We start from the raw sequence: 22,916 nt of genomic DNA, 5'->3' as shown, positions 1-22,916 counted from the left end.
CTTCAAAAGCCTTAGTGTCCTCATCTGAAAATGTGATTAATAATATTTATTCATACACTGGAATTCATATTAATTCATATATTTTGTTGGAATAAAATAAAATAATTTATGTAAACTGTCAATTATAATGACTGGCACAGAGTAGTGTTAATAACAAATGACAGTTCTTACATTTGCATGTTTGAAATTTTAAACACCATGTTTTAAAAATAAAAATTGGGCTTATCAACAATTACATGCCCACTGGTTAGTCCATAGTAAGCCCCAAAATGAGAGATTTAAAAGTGAAAATGATCATTTGAGGGAGATAAAGAATATAACTGCATTAAGAAGTCAGGCATTAAGCAGTTTATAAGTTTTTTTTGTATTTTGTCTTTTCATTTTCCCAAATATCTAAGTCAAAGAAGATAAGGTTGAAAGACATAAGTACATCCTTTCCACTGACAAATGTGTTTTTCTATAAAGTTTAGTGCTGATTGTTTATTGCATTTTATTTTCCTTGTCTCAACCAGAAAATCTGGGGCTTCTCGTTACACTTGACTGCTTGCAGGGTCCCCGATTAGGAAATTACGAACGCTGAGATCTGCATGACTTAAATGAGTGTTGGGGTGTGGGAGCTGGAAGGATGTACATATCAGAGACATTAATTCATTTATATAACTAGTCTTTTGATTTTCATAGCTTTATCTACAGAGTAATTAGTTTCCTATTTAATCTTTTACAGTCCTTTATAGCTTCATGATTGCCACGGATTGAAGGTACAAAGATTTCAATAACAGCATTTCTTTAAAGCAACATGTATATCTTTAAATCAAAACAAGCATAAGAAAAATGTATATTCCTTAAAGGAGAAAAAAAATCTTAAAAGTTCTGGTAGTGTTTAAGAAAACAAACAAAAATAACCTGTGTAGTTGCTGTTCAATTTCAGCGTCTGTTAATGAAGCTCTGTGTCTTTTTTTTCTTCACTGTTAGATGAGTGCCTGCAATCGTAAAGCATGACTCCGGTAATACCTCTGTAAATGAATCACTATTGCATTCATACAATTAGCCTCTGAACAGATGTCAGAAAGTAAAGATTGGCTGCCTCTAGATCAAGTTGCCGCTGCCAACTCTCGCGAGCTTTGTCAGTAACAGTTGATTGTAATGTCAGTGCAGTCCAATTTACAGGCTGGAGCAGAAGCTGCTTACTGCATTTCCCTGAAGTATTATATGATTTCCAATTCCTTGCAAACTTTATCATCTTCGTTGCAGTGAGTCGGGTAAGTTGCTCTGAATTTACATCTTCCTGTTAGAGATGCAAGTTACTGTGAAGCTTGTTCTGTGGGAGGAACGTGATCCCTTCACGTGTTTGCTGTGCCCCTTTGGTGCTCTGTGGGAGACAGTCATTGCAAATGGGACAGATAAAGTAAGGGAGCAGCCACATGCATCAAATCTTCCGATTGATTATTCAGGGAACGCAGACTGTGGCCATTTAACTGCTAAGGAAATAATGAATTTATTCAACTTTGTATAAAGGACCGTAGCACTTGTGGAATCACTGTAATATATGTTCCTAATGCACCCTCAAAGGGAAAACACTTTATGCTGTGTTTTACCCTTAAATGCACTGTTTAGTGAATTTTTCCTTAAAAGAGTAACAGAAGTGTTTTTTGACCAGTATTACTCTCTAGTTTTTTCTTTTTCTAAAGTGGTTTGAATTGTCTGGCTCTACAGGGTACTTAACATTTTGCCATCTGAAACTTTAACAATATCAATTGGCAAAGGAAAAGTCTAAGTTTCTTTTCTCTAAAAGGAAAAAGCTATTTCCCAGTTTGATTTACAAACTTTTGTCCCATTTGCCCTGTTTGTTCTCTTTCTTTTAATATGTGTGTTTATAGCAAAATATTTTACAATTGCTATTATTTTATTATTATGGAAATAATAAGCAAATATAGACTTTCTGCTCATCCTGTGATTTTGTAACTCTACCTTTATTTTGATATCAGTTCTTGTTTAACCAGAGGATTAAGCATTGAGTATAAAATATATGAATGATTAAAAGTAAACTGAAATGTGAGCAAAATTATTTCATTATTTATGATTTCTATTTGTAATTAAAAAAATTAAAGTTATCTCTTCCAAATTTTTATGAAGATATTGCATGATAATAAACTCAATTAAGAGTTACTGTCACTAGGCTGTGTAATGCTTCCATAATATAAGCTATCTCATATCTATGATAAATATTACATTTCACTTATATAAATAGTTACTTTGTTTAAGGATAAGCATGAGCTTTTAAAGAGTGACTTTTACTTTAAATGACATGTTTAGAATTCTCTGTGTATTTGAAATAACGTGACCTTTTGGAAGCAAATTAAATTTCTAATTGGATTTGCAAAGTTCTGTTTTATTCTCCTAGACCTGTTGTTGTTGTTCGTTTTTAATGTCCTGCTTCTTTAATTGTAAGAAAATATTTGGGATCTACTCCACATTTCAGTTTTTAGAATATAAGCTAATAATATAATATAATAATAATATATAAGCTAATAATAATAAGCTAATAATGTCTCAGCAAATGATATCTTAGTTACAAATTTAGTTTGTGCTTTGATTTATTTCTTGGTAACAATTAATAATATATACTTAAATTGTATGCTGTCTTCATTTTAATGCTTTCATGCCAAAATCTGCTCATTCTTATCAAAACTAAACTGTTTCAAACATTGGAAAATTATAATTGGATAGATGTTAACCTAAGAACAGATTGAACTTTCAAAGAAGACCCAAGATATCTCTCTAATTTTAAATGTTCAAATTGTTCACACAATGAAAAGTTTGTGGATGTTCTTCCTGATTGAGGACAGTTACAGATCTGTTTCTCATACCTAATATAGTGTCTTCTATGTATACACATCCTTTTAGTGCCTACTGGGTATCTGAAGGATCCCTGAAAGACAGTGGTATAGTCTATTTATAAACAGACTTCCTCAGTTCCCCACTTCACTTAGCCTACAACAAAACAAGCTCTTTAGGTTTGGTATAAAGGCTCAGTTGTTTTAATTGAACTAAATACATTTTAGTGGCACTTGTTCTAGATCATATTTTCTAGATGGCTCTTTCCACACCATTTTAACAGTCTATTTTTATATAGAAATATATATTCTAATGAAACTTTTTAAAAGACAGGAAAATTACATTCAATGAAACTATTATCAATTTTTGCATGACCATCATTTAAGAAGTCCTTGACTGGCCAATTATTTTGAAAATTTGGTTGACATCCAATTATGGCAAATATATGGCAAATAAATAGCTCTTTATATCAATAATTTGATTGCACCCATATTATATAGCATAACCTTACATATTTTAGAAATCAGTCAAGGAATTTTGATACTTTCAAAATTGAATTAAGAATGCAAAAAGAAGGAAATTATTTTTTACCTTTTTTTAATTAAAAATTTTTTTTTTAAGTTTAGAATATTTTCCCAAAATTGCAGTTGATTTTGATATCCTGGAGCATTTGATAAACTTGGAACACTATAGTATCAATTGTCTTTCAGGTTTTTCTCTCTTCCCACTCCCATCCATTCTCTTTTGCAATTCCAAACAAAACCTCCTTCCTTTAATCAAATATTAAAGATTATTACAATAAGTTAATTGATCTAAATTCAGATATTTAGTTGTCCTTGGTATAAAACTTTACCCCGTTCTTTATGATAAACATGTTATGTGTTCTCAGAGTTTAAATTATTTAATGTGCCAGTAGTCAATTTGCACCAGAAAGTATAGGAGGAAATAAATGAAATTTTATTGAATATTTTAATTATTAGTAAAGACTTAGAGATATAGAGTAATAACATTTCTTAGTCTCCTTTATTTGTCTCTCTTTTGATTGTTTAATCATGTGATAGCATATATTAAAAACATAAACATCTCTTAATGGTAAAACCACAGTGCAACATGTGAGACTAGAGAATAACAGGTTATGAAAAGAACAAAATAATGCTTACTTAAATAAAGTACTGCAGCTAAATATAAAAAAAAAAACTAGCCTATGCTAACAATGAGTATGTGAACATAAGCATATTTTCCTATTAAAACCTATATTTAATAATATGGTGTATAATACACTACAACAGGTACCATGAAAGTGAATTGGAATTATATTGCCATTCTTGCAATAAACAAAGGCTTACAATGATTTTGTGAATGTTACTAATTACATGATTTACAATTACAAGGTGTAAGTACTTGTATTACTAATATCAAGATGATGACTCACAGATATCATTGTTGAAAAAGCAAGATTATTATTCATATAAATCATATTATATAACATTAAGTTCTACTCAGCACAAAATATAAATAAAAACATACAAGAAGTAGTAGTATAGGGCTTCCCTGGTGGCGCAGTGGTTGAGAGTCCGCCTGCCGATGCAGGGGACACAGGTTCGTGTCCCGGTCCGGGAGGATCACACATGCCAAGGAGCGGCTGGGCCTGTGAGCCATGGCTGCTGAGCCTGCGCATCTGGAGCCTGTTGCTCCGCAACGGGAGAGACCACAACAGTGAGAGGCCCGTGTACCGCACACACACACACACACAAAAGTAGTAGTATAAATCAAACTAAATGACATGGGGATGATAGTACAACCTTTTAGATGTTATAGCAGCCTTTCATAACACATGCAATGAAAATTATTATATTTATTAATTACATACAAAACCAAAATTTTGGTAGTAATTTTATATTTGCTATGCAATAAAATTAATAAACAATAGAATGAAAGTTTGAAAATTGTCAGAAAGCAAAAATTATTAGGATTTGTTTTATGGTTTAAAAGACAAAAAAAGATTTATATAAAACCAAAAAAAAAAATGATTGTCTTTATTAGACTCAGAAGACATTGACTGAGCTAGGCCAAAGGCAGGAATGAGTCCAACCAAAGATGCTGCAATTTATCTGTTGAAATGCAGCTTAGAATAAACCAGCTTTGTATCTTAATTCCTTTTCCTTTCTAAAGCAAGATTTTAAAAATGAAAAAAAAAAAATCTATCACAGCACTTTGCTTTCTTCCAAATGCTCTCCTCCATTTATTTAAAAGAAATGTCTTAGGAATTATCAGAAGGAAGAAAAAAAAACACACAACTGTGGTATGTGGTAGCAGTGTCTCTAAAACTCCTAACTCTCAGAAATATAAAATTTTATTAGTAAGTGTCAACTTTACATTATTATGACATTTTATTTACTTATTATTTTTAGAAGATAAATTGCATTTTGTTATGATTATAGTAAAGCTAAATTTTATAATAGTATATACATAGTGTTAAAATATTGTATACTTCAATAATATATATTTATTGGTATTAGCACAAATTCAGTTGTATCAACATTGAGAGCATAAAAATTGATCTCATGGCTTGATTTTTTTAAACCTTATAACAATCATTATGTATAAATATATATGTATATATGCATAAACATATGGACATCAGTAGAATTAGATATAAATATATAGATATAGACACAGCCATAAACAGAAAAAGATAGAGGCAGAAATAGAGGCAGAGATAGAGGTATAGATGGAGATATATCTATAAATACTAGACACTGAACAAAATAGTATACACAATGGACTACTTTATTCAGATATTTTGGGGGAATCAAAAAATACTTGTTGATCACTAGCTGTCCTATGAGCAGTGGTGAATGAGGCTGATTACAGTGAGGATCGTAGATCTGAGACACTTATTACCATAGATAGTGCCTTAATCTCTGCCTTCCAAGACAATGTAATTTAAAAAGTAGAATAAAAAGACTATTACAAATTCTCAGTGCTCACAGGATTAGCTTCTTGGACATATAGGTTGGACTTATTATTACACTATCAAAACATAATAAAAATATTTTGTACATGTATGGACCTTTGCTATTGTTATGTGGATGAGAATCAGTGTTTGTATTTGACAGTTTTAATCAGATTTTCTTTTTTCTTTCAGTTATATAAAGATGTTAGTTCTTTCAAATGATATCTGCATTACATTTTTATGTCCCTCTTTGCCACTTGGAGTTTCAGAATCTGATTTAAATTTTTTTTTTATTTAAAAGAAACTCAAGTATGCATTATGAATTTTTAATGAAAATTTGATTTCCCCAAATGTTCTCTTCATATCATTAATAAGTATTATTTAATAAAATGCCAAATAGTTATGATTTTATAGGTCTCAAAGATTACTTTTGCTTCTCCCACTTTTCCCAGTAATTTCTCAGTTTAATCCTCTTATTTCACTCATCGTGTCCACTATCAAAATACAAGTAAATCTGACCGTGCTAACACATTTAACCTCCCTAGTTGCACATGCTTTAATCAATTAACAAATTAACAGGCATGTGTTGAGTAATCCCTGAGTGTAAAATTTCTTCTAAGTCAGTTTCTTCTCCCACATCTAATGTTATCTCCATTGACAATATAATTCAGATAGAAAAGCCCTTCGTGGTTATTCAGTTTCAGAGGAATTGGTATATATCCAGTCTTTCCTTTCCAGTTTTTCCCGTAGGCCTTTATAGTGGTAGCAGATTTGTTAGTTTTCACAATTTGTAGGAAAAATGGCAACTACTGTATTTTTTTGTTACTTCACATTCTGTGAATTGCTTGTCCAAGTTCTCTTCTGACCACAGGGTACAATTATATAGAGGAAGAAAACACTAGGCAGAAAGGACCACAGACGGGACCATGCAAACAGAAAAAGGCAGTAATAGAAGTCTGAGGATCCTTAAAGTTTCTTAACCTACTGTCAAGAGCCAGCCAGCCATGATTAGAACTATATATATTTCAGAGAATATATAAGCTTGTATTTCCTCTTCTAACTATGGTAGAAATTTAATCTATTATATCTATCATTAAGTAGACTACCATTTAATGCCACCTTTGGTGGTGCTGTGTATGGTAAAGAAGTATATATATATATATATATATATATATATACACTAATGCGTTGGACAAATTTCCTCCTTAAAAAAAGACATCTTTCTTACAGAGGTTTGAAAATGAATCTTTCCAAATTGAACTAATTTCTCCTTTACCATTTCACTCATTTATTTCTAAATTGAAAACTGAAATATCGCCAACCATTTTCTATGTTTTTTTATGTGTCTTTATAGCAATAGATTTATTAGTTTTCATAATTTATAGGATTGATAAGAACTACTAAATTTTAGTTAATTATCGTCAATAAAATATAATACTAGATGCATGAGGCTGTTAAAACTTCCCACTTATCTCTCTTGCAGAAACCAATATGCAGAGCAAGGGTACAATCATATACATCAGGTTTCTCTTGCGGTTTCTTCTGCTCTGGGTGCTCTTTGGGAAGTCACACACTGAAGAAGACGTCATAATTACCACCAAGAATGGAAAAGTCAGAGGAATGAACTTGCCAGTTCTTGGTGGCACAGTAACAGCCTTTCTTGGAATCCCCTATGCACAGCCACCTCTTGGTAGACTTCGATTCAAAAAGCCACAGTCCTTGACCAAGTGGCCCAATATTTGGAATGCCACAAAATATGCAAATTCTTGCTATCAGAACACAGATCAAAGTTTCCCAGGCTTCCTTGGATCAGAGATGTGGAACCCAAACACTGACCTCAGTGAAGACTGTTTATATCTGAATGTGTGGATTCCAGCACCTAAACCAAAAAATGCTACTGTAATGATATGGATCTATGGTGGTGGTTTTCAGACTGGGACATCATCTTTGCATGTTTATGATGGCAAGTTTCTGGCACGGGCTGAAAGAGTTATTGTGGTTTCAATGAACTATAGGGTGGGTGCCCTAGGATTCTTAGCTTTACCGGGAAATCCTGAGGCGCCAGGAAACACGGGCTTATTTGATCAACAGATGGCCCTTCAGTGGGTCCAAAAAAATATAGCAGCCTTTGGTGGAAATCCTAAGAGTGTAACTCTCTTTGGAGAAAGTGCAGGAGCAGCTTCAGTTAGCCTTCATTTACTTTCTCCTAGAAGCCACCCATTGTTTACCAGAGCCATTCTGCAAAGTGGATCCTCTAATTCCCCTTGGGTAGTGACATCTCTTTATGAAGCTAGGAACAGAACATTAACTTTAGCTAAATTTATTGGTTGCTCTAGAGAAAATGAGACTGAGATAATCAAATGTCTTCGAAATAAAGATCCCCAGGAAATTCTTCTGAATGAAGTATTTGTTGTCCCTTATGGTACGCTCTTGTCAGTAAACTTTGGTCCAACTGTGGATGGTGATTTTCTCACTGACATGCCAGACACACTACTCCAACTTGGACAGTTCAAAAAAACCCAGATCTTGGTGGGTGTTAACAAAGATGAAGGGACAGCATTTTTAGTATACGGTGCTCCTGGTTTCAGCAAAGATAACAATAGTATTATAACTAGAAAAGAATTTCAAGAAGGTTTAAAAATATTTTTTCCGGGATTGAGTGAATTTGGAAAGGAATCGATCCTTTTCCACTACATGGACTGGTTAGATGATCAGAGAGCTGAAAACTACCGTGAGGCCTTGGATGATGTTGTTGGGGATTATAATATCATATGCCCTGCCTTGGAGTTCACCAAAAAGTTCTCAGATATGGGAAACAATGCCTTTTTCTACTATTTTGAACACCGATCCTCCAAACTCCCTTGGCCAGAATGGATGGGAGTGATGCATGGTTATGAGATTGAATTTGTCTTCGGTTTACCTCTGGAAAGAAGAGTTAATTACACAAAAGCTGAGGAAATTTTGAGTAGATCCATTATGAAACGCTGGGCAAATTTTGCAAAATATGGGTAAGTGCCAATTTTTGTAGTTGTTCTTGTTTGGTTTTGTTTTCTTGGTCTCCAGTGTAAACTTCATTAAAGGTACAGAAACATTTTGATTATTTATTCTCTTCATGCCTTAAGCTGGTTTTGTTTTTTATTATGTACTGCATTTCAGTTCCTTGCATCAGAGTGCTTAAGAGAAATAATCAAAGAACTTTTATGAAAAATATTTTCTGATTTCATTTCCAAAGTACTTCAAAGTACTTTAACAATGTTCACCAAAGTTTGTATGGAAATAGATGTTTACCTTGAGAACTAAAATTACTGTGACATGTTATTAAGCCTGAAAGTTTATAGTGTTCACAGGTTTAAGAAAGATTAGGAATATCTCTCTTTTTCTCATGCTCTTAAGCACTAGTACATTGTTACCTGATACACAAAGAAATACATCCCTGCTCAGGAAAATCAAAGGGCAAGCTGGTGATAGGGTTGGCCCTCAGATTATTCAAAATACAGAATTTGCCATTTTATCAACGTTTTTTATTCCCTAATATGTTTGTTCAGAGCTTTTAGGTAACCTGTGTTGAGCGAGAGCTACAACAAGCTACATCTTGTTCAGCTAAGCTGTTTTACACTTGAGTAGTCATATGGATGACATTACATAATCAGAGATGTTACAAAAGAACATATTTTCCCTCATATTTTATAAATATTGTGATAGTATGTCTTCAATAATCAGAGGAAAATAATCTCTTTTAATATATATTCTATTTTTTTAATATTTTGTGCGTGTAAAAAGTAAGTTTTTTTTTTTTTTACTGTTTGTAACCCCAAATTGAATTTTATACATTGGAATAATTTGTATCAATGAGAATAGTAAAAGAATAGAAATTTGGGCATCTCTTTTTTTGAAAAGTGCTTACAGAAACTCATAATCTGATTGATGCATTAATCCAATTTGTCATCCTGTGTTTTACAATTGAAAAGAATGTTGAGAATGATTTTGCTTTCTGGTTTTCTTCTCCATCCTCCATTTGGAATTCATTGTACTCCATGTTACTGTATGTATCTCTCTACAAAGTACTTGTATGATATAATTCATCTCAAAATTTTTGATACTTATTTACTGTGTATAAAACTAAAACTCTTCCATGTGGCATTAAGAGGCTTCTATAATCTTGTTGCAACCTGTACTCCCCAACACCTTGTTGCTTGGTAGATGAGTTATCTCATGAATACCAAAAATTTCAAGCTTAACTACACCTTAGAGCCTTGTTCTTGCTATGTGCCCTGCTTAGAACATTTACCTCTCTCCTTTTTAATGACACAAGTCCTACTATTTTGTTAAAGTTTTGACTGACTACATGTTTCATACAATGTATATTTAATTCCTAGAGTTGTAGTTCCTTCAGACTTCTTTTTCACTCTTACAGAAGCCACTGACTGTCACGTGTCTAAATCCTATCTTTCATTGTATTCTGAACCTCCTAAACTAGACTAAGAACTAACTTCTTGAAAGAGAACCTGTGGTTTTATTGGATACTCATTAAAGTACTGACATTAGTATATGTCACACTTTACAAATATTTGGTTAATGATTCAATGAAAGCAGGTAAAAGCTAGTATGGGTAAAAAATTTCTTTTTCAAGGTATGTAGGCTATTATATTATCTGTTATTATATTATCTGTAGCTGTGCAATATCTTACACCTTCTCAACATCAGTCTAAATTTCTGCTTAAGAAGGATCATCTTATTTCTAGAGCTGCATTAAAATTATGTATATTTCATTCTGTTCTCTCCCTCAAGATTCTATCCATATTAAATCATCTGAATATACTTTTAATTCTTTCTGGCAATTCTAGAGATTATAAATAACTTAAGGGGAATATTAAGGGAATTTAAGGGAAATATCAATATTTCTTCAAATTATTGATGCCTGTAAATTTTTAAAGGACTTCATACTTTGCATGTTTAAATCATCAAGAAATTTATATTTTCTTATTTCACAATTGGGAACACTGAGAACCAGATGTGGTAAAGGTCATATTTATGGTACACAGATAGCAACAGGTCAAAGAAGAGAATATTTGACAATTAATAGAATAATAGATTGTTTAATCCTAATCTCCTTCTATGATTAGCATATTTTAATGGGAAATAAATAAAGGTTGACACATTTTAATTATAATGATAAATTCATATAAACAAGATTATAAACCATAAAAATTAAACTTTTTTAAGGAGTTCAGCCATAACAAGATGTCATTTCAGTCGGTGAGTTTCTTTAGAGCCCATGTTTGCACAGTTGAACAGATAATAGCATGTCATTTGTGTTGAGATTTGACTTGATGGCAAACATAATTTTAATCTCCTGCTGTGCACTATCTGTTTTCAAAGTATACCTATGAATAAATACAGAAATTTAGAATGATTAAATAAACTCCATGGAAACAAAGTTGGTTTAAGCGTTAGGTTTGGAAATCCACCCATATTTATTTGACCACAAACATGATGTTTGATGTTCTCTTCCCAGAGAGATTCTCCCCCTTGGTTCCCCTCTACTCCCCATACCGGGGACATTTAACAATGTCTGGAGTTGGGATGCTACTAGCAAGGTAGAGGCCAGGGGTGCTGCTAAACATCTTAAAATGCACACGACAGCCCCCCACAACAGCGAATTATTCATTCCAAAGGTCAGTAATGCCAAGACTGGGAAACTGCAGGATTTTACTTCCATATAACCCCAAAATGACACATCAAGAAAGTACAAAAGTAGAACTGAACATTGTAATAATCATCCAGGAAAATGAGTTTTCCAGTTCGTGGTTCATAAAATGTTTTAATGAATTTTTCTCCTTAAATAGTAAGTTTAGTATATATTGTGTTTCTCATTAGGATTAAGTTCAAAATAATTTTGAATTTTTCTTTGTGATATTTTATTTTGCCAATGGGTTGTTTAGTAGTCTATTGTTTAACTTCCAGCTATTTGGGTAATTTCTAGATATCTTGTTGTGGATTTTTAATTGAATTCAGTTCTAGTAAGAGACTATACTCTGTAAGATTTTTCCCTTTGAAATATATTGAGAATTATTTTATGACCCAGCATATGATCCTTATGGGTGATTATTTTATGTGCTTTTGAAAAGAATGTGTGTTCTTCAATTATTTGGTATGGTGTGTTCTGTAAATTAATTAGTTCATGGTTGCTCAGGTCTTCTAATAGTCTTACTAATATTTTTTGCCTAGTTATTTTAAATACTGAGAGAAGGGTATTAACATCTTGGACTATAACTATGGTATTATTTATTTCTCCATTTAGTTCTGCTAATTTTCCTTATAATATTTTAAATCTATACTATTAATTCCATGTACTTTTAGGATTATGTAGTCCTGATTAATTGGCTGTTTTATCATTATGAAATGTCTGTCCTGAAGTTGACTTTGCCTAATATTAAGATAGATACATCAAGTTTCCCATGCTTACATTTGCATAATATATTTTGTTCCATCCTTTTACTCGAACCCACCTATTTAAAAACAAAAAACAAAAAAAAACCCTTTCTTACAGTTGGTGTGATTAACCTATTTGATATTTAATGTAATTGTCAGTATGTTTTTGTTTAAATCTACCACCTTGCTATTATTTTTTTCTCTTTTTTTTTGAATTTTATTTTATTTTTTTTTTATACAGCAGGTTCTTATTAGTCATCAATTTTATACTCATCAGTCTATACATGTCAATCCCAATCGCCTAATTCATCACACCACCATTCCAAACCCCCTTCCACTTTCCCCCCTTGGTGTCCATACATTTGTTCTCAACATCTGTGTCTCAATTTCTGCCCTGCAAACTGGTTCATCTGTACCATTTTTCTAGGTTCCACATATATGCGTTAACATATGATATTGGTTTTTCTCTTTCTGACTTACTTCACTCTATATGACAGTCTCTAGATCCATCCACATCTCAACAAATGACCCAATTTTGTTCCTTTTTATGGCCAAGTAATATTCCATTGTATATATGCACCACATCTTCTTTATCCATTCATCTGTGGATGGGCATTTAGGTTGCTTCCATGACCTGGCTATTGTAAATAGTGCTGCAATGAACATTGGCATGCATGTGTCTTTTTGAATTATGGTTTTCTCTGGGTATATGCCCAGTAGTGGGATTGCTGGATCATATGGTAATTCTATTAGATTTTTAAGGAACCTTCATACTGTTCTTCATAATGGCCGTATCAATTTACATTCCCACCAGCAGTGCAAGAGTGTTCCCTTTTCTCCACACCCTCTCCAGCATCTGTTGTTTGTAGATTTTCTGTTGATGCCCATTCTATCTGGTGTGAGGTGATACCTCATTGTAGTTTTGATTTGCATTTCTCTAATAATTAGTGATGCTGAGAAGCTTTTCATGTGCTTCTTGGCAATCTGTATGTCTTCTTTGGAGAAATGTCTGTTTAGGTCTTCTGCCCATTTTTGGATTAGGTTGTTTGTTTTTTTTAAATATTGAGCTGCATGAGCTGTTTCTGTATTTTGGAGATTAATCCTTTGTCCATTGCTTCATTTGCAAATATTTTCTCCCATTCGGAGGGTTGTCTTTTCATCTTGTTTATGGTTTCCTTTGCTGTGCAGAAGCTTTGAAGTTTCATTAGGTCCCATTTGTTTATTTTGGTTTTTATTTCCATTATACTAGGAGGTGGATCAAAAAAGACCTTGCTGTGATTTATGTCAAAGAGCGTTCTTCCTATGTTTTCCTCTAAGAGTTTGATAATGTCTGGCCTTACATTTAGGTCTCGAATCCATTTTGAGTTTATTTTTGAGTATGGTGTTAGGGAGTGTTCTAATTTCATTCTTTTATATGTAGCTGTCCAGTTTTCCCAGCACCACTTATTGAAGAGACTGTCTTTTTTCCATTGTATATCCTTGCCTCCTTTGTCATAGATTAGTTGACCATAGGTGCGTGGGTTTATCTCTGTGTTTTCTATCTTGTTGTATTGATCTATGTTTCTGTTTTTGTGCCAGTACCATATTGTCTTGATTACTATAACTTCGTAGTATAGTCTGAAGTCAGGGAGTCTGATTCCTCCAGCTCCATTTTTCTTTCTCAAAACCGCTTTGGCTATTCCAGGTCTTTTGTGTCTCCATACAAATTTTAAGATATTTTGTTCTAGTTCCATAAAAATTGCCATTGGTAATTTGATAGGGATTGCATTGAATCTGTAGATTGCTTTGGGTAGTATAGTCATTTTCACAATATTGATTCTTCCAATCCAAGAACATGGTGTATCTCTCCATCTGTTGGTATCATCTTTAATTTCTTTCATCAGTGTCTTATAATTTTCTGCATACAGGTCTTTTATCTCCCTAGGTAAGCTTATTCCTAGCTATTTTATTCTTTTTGTTGCAATGGTAAATGGGAATGTTTCCTTAATTTCTCTTTCAGTTTCTTCATCATTAGTGTATAGGAATGCAAGAGATTTCTCTGCCTTAATTTTGTATCCTGCAACTTTACCAAATTCATTGATTAGCTCTAGTAGTTTTCTGGTACCACCTTACTATTTTTAATCCATCCTTCTTATTGCTCCTTTTCAGTTTTTTTCTGCATTATTTTAATGTTTTATTTGATTTTATTTTTAAACAGATGTTTTAGTTTGCCTTTAATTTTTTCCCCAGTATTTGTCTTAATGCTAACAATTGTTTCTGTAACTTATAACTATCTACTTAGAGTTAATACTGAACCACTTAACACTTTGCCATCAACATTTCCCACTTTCTAAACAATTCATGCTTCCTATTTTCCTTTTCACTCTTACTACTTCACAAATGTAAGAAACTAACAGTATAGTTTCATTTATTGTCCTCCATGTTTTTTTATATTGTTGTCATATGTTTATACAATGTATAATATAAAATCCCTCATAAAATTTTATTTGCCTTAAATGATCAGTTATATTAATATAAATTCATAAAAGAAAAGAAAAAAATATTCTTTTATGTTTACTCATGTATATACCTTTCCAGTGTTCTTTACTCTTTCTTGTGGATTCTAGCTCTCATCTGACATCATTTCCCTTTGTGCTGAAGAACATCCTTTAGGATTTCTCATTGGCAGGTTGGCTACTTACAAATTTCCTCAGCTTTTTTTAATCTGAAAATACCTTTATTTTGCTTCAATTGAATGATATATTTTTTAAGAAGATAGAATTCTGATTTGATCATTTATTCTTTTATCAGTTTAAAGCTGTGTTTCATTTTCTTCTTATCTCTTCAGTTCTGATGTAAAGTGAGCCTTTATTCATATGATTGTCCCCTGTATACAATTAAAAAAAATGTTTCCTTTGGTTGATTTCAAAATTTTCTTTTTATCTTTGGTTTCAATAGTTTGTTCGTGATGTTTCCAAGTGTGATTTCTTTGGTTAGGAGTTTTGTTTTGTTTTGGCCTGGTGTTTACTAAGATTCTTCCTAGTGATTTTCAATGTCACATTTGAGAAATTTTGTGTCAGTATTCCATCAAATATTCTTTCTGCCCCATTCTCACTCTTATCTCCTTCAAGAACTCCAAATATACATGCACTAGACTATTGAATTTTGTTCCACAGGTCTCTAAGGTTCTGTTCCCTTTTCTTCAGTTTTGCTTCTGTTTTTCAAATTAGATACATTTTTTTTCTATTTTATTTATTTATTTTTAATATATTTTTATTGGAGTATAATTGTTTCACAATACTGTGTTAGTTTCTGTTGTACAACAAAGTGAATCAGCCATATACATACATATATCCCCATATCCCCTCCCTCTTGAGCCTTCCTCCCATCCTCCCTATCCCATCTCTTTAGGTCATCACAAAACAGCCAGCTGATCTCCCTGTGCTATGCAGTAGCTTCCCACTAGCCATCCATTTTGCATTTGGTAGTGTATATATGTCAATGCTACTCTCTCACTTCGTCCCAGCTTCCCCTTCCCCCTACATGTCCTCAAGTCCATTCTCTATGTCTGTGTCTTTATTCCCGCGCTGCCACTAGGTTCATCAGTACCGTCTTTTTATATTCTGTATATATGCGTTAGCATACGGTATTTGCTTTTCTCTTTCTGACTTACTTCATTCTGCATGACAGACTCTAGGTCCATCCACCTCACTACAGATAACTCAGTTTCATTTCTTTTCTTGCCTTTTCTTCAGTTTTGCTTCTGTTTTTCAATTAGGTACATTTTTAAGTTGGTTTCTCTGCAAGCTCAATGACTCTTCTATCTTCAATCTGTGGTTGAACTTACCCAATGATTTTTTTATTTCACTCATTAGTTTTCAGATCTATTTTTTCCCAGTAGTTTCATTATTTTTCTGAGTTCCTCCCTGTTTTCTATTTAAAGATATTATCCTTTAAGTTCTTGAACATACTTACAATAGCTGCCTTAAGGTTTTGTTTGCTCATCCAATATCTGTTTCATGGGTTCATTTTCTGTTTTCCTATTTCTTTGCATGTCTAGAAATTTTCAAATTTGTACTAGACTTTGTGGATGATATGAGTAGAAATTCTATATTATTTTAGCCTCCTCTGAAGAATGTATGCTTCCATGGAATAATGTTTGTTTGTTTTTAATTTTACTAGTTCAATTAAGGGATGTGTATAGACATGAATTTTTCTCAAATGTATATAGGCTTGGTTTTATATTTTGTTAGAGTGAATTCATGAAAGGCCCAAGATATTTTATAGACCCTCTCACTTGGCAGGACTTAAACTCCAATGTCTGTTGTCACTGAGGGTATTACAGTTACTTGGTTTAAGTGTCTATTAGGATGGGGATAGACTGAGTCTCTTTACTCCCAAGTTATAACTTTCCACTCAGCTAGACTGAGTATTAATGAGGTATTAGTGAGATGAAAACAAAAGTGTTGACAACATTATAATAGTTATTCACTCTCCAGTTTTCCCATCTCTTTTCTGCTCTCAGCCCTGCAGCATCTTCTCTCTGTTTAGCCTCTCATACTCTCATCTTGTACATATTTAGCCCAAGACTCAGCCACAGATCTGCAGGGAGACCAGTCCCACAGATTCTAGTTTCTTCTGTATCCTAGAACTCTTATTTCTGTCTTTTAACCTCAGTGAACCTACTGTACTCTGCTTAGTCTCAAGCTCCCTGCATCTTGGACAATAATTTATCCTTATGTGAGTAACCACAGTAAATGTGGACTTACCTTGAACTTCCCCTTCTCTCAAACATCATAGACTTATGCTGCCTGTTATCCAGTTCCTGAAACTCATTGTCTTTTTGTTTTGGTTTGTTTGTTTTTGGTCTAGTATATAATTGTTTTTGGTAGCAGAGTTAATCCAGTTTCAATCACTCCATCATGGATGAAGATGAAAGCCCAACCTCTCTCCCATTTGTATTTTAAAAGAATCTTAACCTTACATTTCTCATTCAGTTCCATGAAATTCATTTTTTTCAGTAAATTTAAAAGATCTTGTCAATTTCCAAAATATATTAGAAAAAAAACTTTTTAATTTGACTTCTTGCAAAAATAAAGAAAGCATTATTCTGTGAAAGCACTAAATGGTATTCAAATTTAGTGTCTTTAGTTGCAGTCTTTGAGAGTCCTCATAAAGTAGAAGCCACAATGCATTTATGCCTTTGCTAGTTGGAATTTCCACCCATACGTACTTTGCTTGTTTCTGCTTTTCCCTCAATCCCATCTCTAAAAATGAATGAAACCCATATCCAAATAGCAGACAGGTCCATATGTGCATTATATCCAATATCCTATAATAAAAGTTGTTGAAATATCAATATAACATATATATCCATCAATTATTCATCCAGTCAATAGCTTGATGACAAATAGATTAAATTAACCAGCACTTAATGACGTATATTCAGCACTACCTCAGTGATACAGGAAATTGGTGAAATCAAACTTGATTTGTCAGATAGACAGAACAGCTAAAGAAGGAAAATAAGCCAAAATACAATTAGTAGCATAACGACAGATAGAGGATCATTATTCCAGGACAACTCCAGTTGCCTCCTGCTGTTGCAGAGCATCTTTTGTTTGCTATGTCCTCTCTGGGTGCTATTTTCAGAGCTCTTCCAGGGCACAACCTCAAGGAGAGCTATTCACAGTGCAGTTACACAGTCTTCCTGATCATAAGTGATAGCCCTAATGTGTCCAGTGTTAATCTTTCTACAGATCCTTTGTATATAATATAACCTTAGACAAGTTACTTAAAATTCCTTACTGTTTTTCCTTATCTGAAAAATGGTACTATAAATATACAACCCTATTGACATGTTGAAATAAACCTTATCATTGACAGGAAACTGCATTCCTCCTTTCCATTAAACAAATTCAGTTTTGCCCCTACCAGGCATAAACTACTTCAATTTATTCTCATCTAAGATTAAACTTGGCTTCCTCCCAAGAATGTACAATTGTGTAACTTCCTGACTCAACATTAATCAAGTTTTCAAACAAATAAAGGTAAACTGCAAAATTGAGGCAATTAACATGCTTCTGTCTTTTTGGTGAGAATTCATTTATTCAGAACCGCTCTGAATTTGTTACTGTTTCCTAATACTTTTTTGCCAGAAATAAATGATATATCACAAGGCACTTTTATTTTGTCCTATTTTGATGTCATGAAACCAAAAAGTTACTTAACAAAGTATTTTTAGTAACTTCACATCAGTATACCTGCTGCTATCCTTGTGTGTTTTATTTATTTATTATTTATTCCCTTACAGTGTGAGGAACAACTTATTAAATAGGAACAAAAATGTATTACTAAACTTTCAGTCCCCTTGTTCACTGATCTTTAAAAAATAAATATGAACATTTCTTGACATTTGTACTGGAAAGTAAGTGACATTAAATGAAATGCTAAGTCATTATTCCTTAGTGCACAAGATTACTTTGAATAATTGGGAGAATTTAAAATAGGCCTGCTTCTGTGTAATTAATTATAATTGCAATAATTAGAAATTACAGATTTGCCAGATTTCTAAAATAATGAACTTTATTGCTATATTCCAGATATATATAGGATGGGTGTTTCATATGTATTGCTATAACTTCATTTTACTAGTAGGAGTGAACTTAATAATAATGTATTTTCTAATATTTATAATGTGAAGTTTATTTAATATTTAGTGTTTAATAGCTATATTTCTATTGTGTTTACTTATATATGACAGAAGAAATAAAGTGATTGAAATAACATTTCAACCCCACTTAATTTTCAAACAAGTATATTTTCTTTGTGTGTTCTTTTCTTTTCATCTCCTGGAATCATTTTATGTTTTTAAAAGGTAATAGAAAAATGGAAGAAAAGTTAAAGAAAATATTAGTGGAGAACAGGTACCCCTTTATTCTAAATCTCTGTATAGGAGCTTAGCATGTGTCTGTTCTCTTTTTATAGAGTTTGTATCCCTTCACCAACAAATTAGTTTTCAAATTACACTTGAATTTATTTTTATTATATTTTTCAACTGAAAATAAATATTCTAGGACTTAATTACAACACACCTTTTAATAAGAGATGTCTCAAATATACCAAAAGGGTAGCAGTTAAAGATAGTTTTCAAGTGAACGGTACCATTATACTGACAAGGTATGAAGTATATGGATGCTATTATTAGAATGAAAATTTGCTGAAATGATGACACTATTTAACGTTTTCTGATGAGAAGAGTGTGGTCCATAGAAGAAAAGTGAATTGGAGCTAATAGGAGAAGAACAAAGATTAGCTATTACTCAAGGCGATTAACTTTCATTTCCTTCTATTATCCATTCTCCAGGCTGTCTTCACCATGAATTATTATGAAAGCAGTCATTAAATATGCTTAGGAAATGCATTTGGTTACAAACTTATAATTTTAACATGTTAGCATGCTGATACCTGCCTGGTTAATGTTATAGAGGTAAGGGCAGAGCATAGACTAAAATTAGACATCGTGACATACAGAGACAAATTTAAGTTTGTGAAAGACTGTCATCTGGCCATCTAGTCCAATTATTAGCAGGCTTATAATTAGATTTTTTGACAGATAATAGTTCAAGTGGTTTCCAGAGAGAGGGAAAAAGTCCTTACTCTCTGATTCTATAATTATTTGTGGTACATTATCATAATTAACCTAACTGGAACATTTTGATGACTTCACAAAAGGGTTAAGGTTCAAATCCCCTGGGATTTATTTTATTGTTATCATGACCGCACCAATGCATCAATGTTCTATCACTTCAAATTCTTTTTTCCCCCTTAGGAATTAGGTGAGGATTTAGTAAGGAATAAAATAAAAGTTGGCTGCAGTGTTCCTGTAAAATACCTTAGTTTAACAAATAGAATATAAATGTAAGTGAAAAACTATACATATGCATTAGTGTAACTTATATGAAAAAAAAGAATTATGTTACAGGACAATTTAAAATTTGCAAAACCATATTAGAGTGCAGCAATATTTTACCATCAGTGACAGTGGAATGAGGAGAAACCAGATTCCCCAAAAGGCTACTACCTCTATAAAGATAGCTATACTAAAATATATTTGACTAAGTGTTTTGAAATACTCTTCACAGTGAAGTAGGGGAAAACTAATGTTTTGGGGATATAAGAGAGCTCATTCAAACATAGAAAATCATATTTATAGGATCAGTTTACTTGGAAATAGCTTAATGTGATTTGTTCTCTATGTTTGCCCAAAGTTTTTTCTGTATTTGGAAAAATTATAACATCCAGTCTACCTGTAAATCTTAAGTTCAATCTGAAATTAGAATTAATTATCAATTATATTTTAAAAGTCAGCATCAAATTTTCAGGAATGTACACATAAATGCAATACTTCAAAAGACTTGTCAGATACAAAATAATAACCTCAAAATAACAAAATGCAGTAACCAAAATGTGACCTTAAATATTTTTCTGTTTAAAATACTATATTTTTCTGACTGTTCCATAATCAGATATGATTAAAATGTGGTTGGTTATATTAAGTTCCAAGAAATTGTTTTTGCCCCAATTTTCCTTCCCAGTCAATAACACTCAAGATCAGAGCTAAAAAGCATAATTCCACTCTTTTAACTTTTCTGTATGTTACTATCTCTCCTGGACATCTTCATATTAACATGATAGGTACTATTAACCTGATGGGATAATCTATTGATTTATTATACATGAAATGTTAATATTCACTTGTCCACAGACCTCTGTTATGTAAAAGCAAGTGAATCTTTATCTTACAAATTAAATTGAATTACTTTTGGTGTATCATTCTCTAAGGATTGATATATAAATAATATTTTTATGACTAGAATTATTAATTACAAAATATATTTTATCTGATAAACCATTATAAACCAAATAATAACTCAATGATATCCCAAGTGTTAGAATTTATGTTTTTCTTAAAAGTCACAATGCCAATCAGGCTCATGCTGGTTTGATAATGTTTCTGGAAATAGGAAAAATTACACATTTTATGAAGCTCATTGTAATTAAAATTCACATCTTTTATAAAGCACTTGCTAATCACAAATTAATAATGTTTCTTTAGATGGGTCATGGAATATGATGATTTGTTTATTCATTCTTCCATTTAGTCACTCAACAAATATATTTGAAAGCCTGTATGCACCAAGTATTACTTAGGTGATGTGAATACAGTAGTAATCAAAATATACCAAGGGAAAGAGAGAAAAAAAAATGAAAAGGAAAATGTTGGAGGGGAAAAAAAAAATCCCGGAGAAAATTTCTACCTTCAGGGGCCTTACAATTTATAGATGGAAAAAGACAATAAACAAATGTATAATATGTCTTATAGTGATCAGAGCTCTGAAAAAATATTAAGCATATTTAGGGACATAGAGCCTGAAATGAGTGGAATGTGACACTATTTGTAGGGTTGCCATGAAAAGCCTCTCACAGAGTTATATTAGAGCAAAATGACAGAGTTAATTATGTGGATATTCAGAGAAAAATGTGTCGATATCTTGGGAAAAAGTTTTCTCAGGAGAGAAAGCAGCAAGGACGTGCCCTAAGACTGAAATATTTAGGATTTTGCAGGAACAGCAAGACAGCGAGTGTATGTGAGGGGTAAGTGGTAAAAGGCAAAGTCAGAGAAGCACAGAGGGTCAAGCTATGTAAGATTTGGAGCTTAGATACGTTTTCTGGAATCTACTCTGAGTGAAACAGTAAGCCGTGGAACATTTGGGACAATTGAGTGGCATAATTTGACTCAAACTTTATAAGCATCTCATCTCTCTGACTGGTAGGTAAATAAGAGTGAATCTGAGAAAGGAGCTAGGAGGCTACTGTAGCAATCCAGGTGGTGTCTTGAATTAGGTATAACTGGAAAGCCATGGTCAGGATATACTTTGAAAGAAGATCTGACAGGATTTGCTGATAGATTGGATGTGGGATATGAGAGAGCAAGTGGAGAAGAGGATGCACCAAGCTTTTAGACCTGAGCCACCAGAAGAACAGAGGTGCCAATTTCTGAGATAGGGATGACTATGGTAGGATAATGGTTGAGACCGTGTAATCAAAAGTGCTGATTTAAACATTTTAAATTTAAACTGCCTATTCTGTCGACACTTGGAGCAATAAAATAGCTATCCTAATACTGAAGTTTGAAATTCAAGGGAGAGGTAGAAGCTGGAGATATAAATTTGGTATCTAACAACATGAAAATGGTATTTAAAGTCATGAGAAAGGACTATATCATTTACGGAGGCAGATGTCTGAGTTCTTCAAGGCTAGAGATTTGGAGAAGGAAGAGTAACCAGCAGAGAGAATAGAATGTTTAGCCAACGAGTTAGAAGGCCAACTAGGAGAACAAAATATCTCCCAAGACCAAATGAAGAAAGCATTTCAAGGAGGGAGTGAATATCTGTATCAAATATAGGATAAGTATAAGGAAAACTATATGAAACTGTATATAAAGTTTCGTGGGTTTGGAACTGTGCAGATTATTGGTGGCAAAGATACCTGATATTTTGATGGAGTGATAGGGACTAAAACCTTAATGGCAATTCAAAGGAGAATGAGAGGAAAATAATTAGAAATTGCAATTTGAATCGTCTTTTTCAAAGAGCTTTACTTTTAAGTGGAACAAGGGAATTGAAACAGGGGATATGGGAACAAGAGAGCA

The 22,916-nt window shown here is 32.7% G+C and overlaps 1 protein-coding gene across 1 annotated transcript in view; it reads left to right on the top strand.

The window, feature by feature from the left end:
- The first annotated feature begins 1,138 nt into the window (after nt 1-1,138).
- The window catches only part of BCHE (butyrylcholinesterase), an 88,506-nt gene continuing 66,728 nt past the window's right edge, over nt 1,139-22,916 (top strand). Inside the window, exons 1-2 of the mRNA XM_060149216.1 lie at nt 1,139-1,259; nt 7,275-8,799. Coding sequence (XP_060005199.1) covers nt 7,283-8,799 — 1,517 coding nt within the window. The 5' untranslated portion in view covers nt 1,139-1,259; nt 7,275-7,282. The remainder of the gene's footprint in view (nt 1,260-7,274; nt 8,800-22,916) is intronic.

Source organism: Lagenorhynchus albirostris, chromosome 5, assembly GCF_949774975.1.
Source record: "Lagenorhynchus albirostris chromosome 5, mLagAlb1.1, whole genome shotgun sequence".
NCBI classification, from domain to species: Eukaryota; Metazoa; Chordata; class Mammalia; order Artiodactyla; family Delphinidae; genus Lagenorhynchus; species Lagenorhynchus albirostris.
Note: the sequence above shows the minus strand (reverse complement) of the source record. Positions and strands in the feature narration are given on the sequence as shown.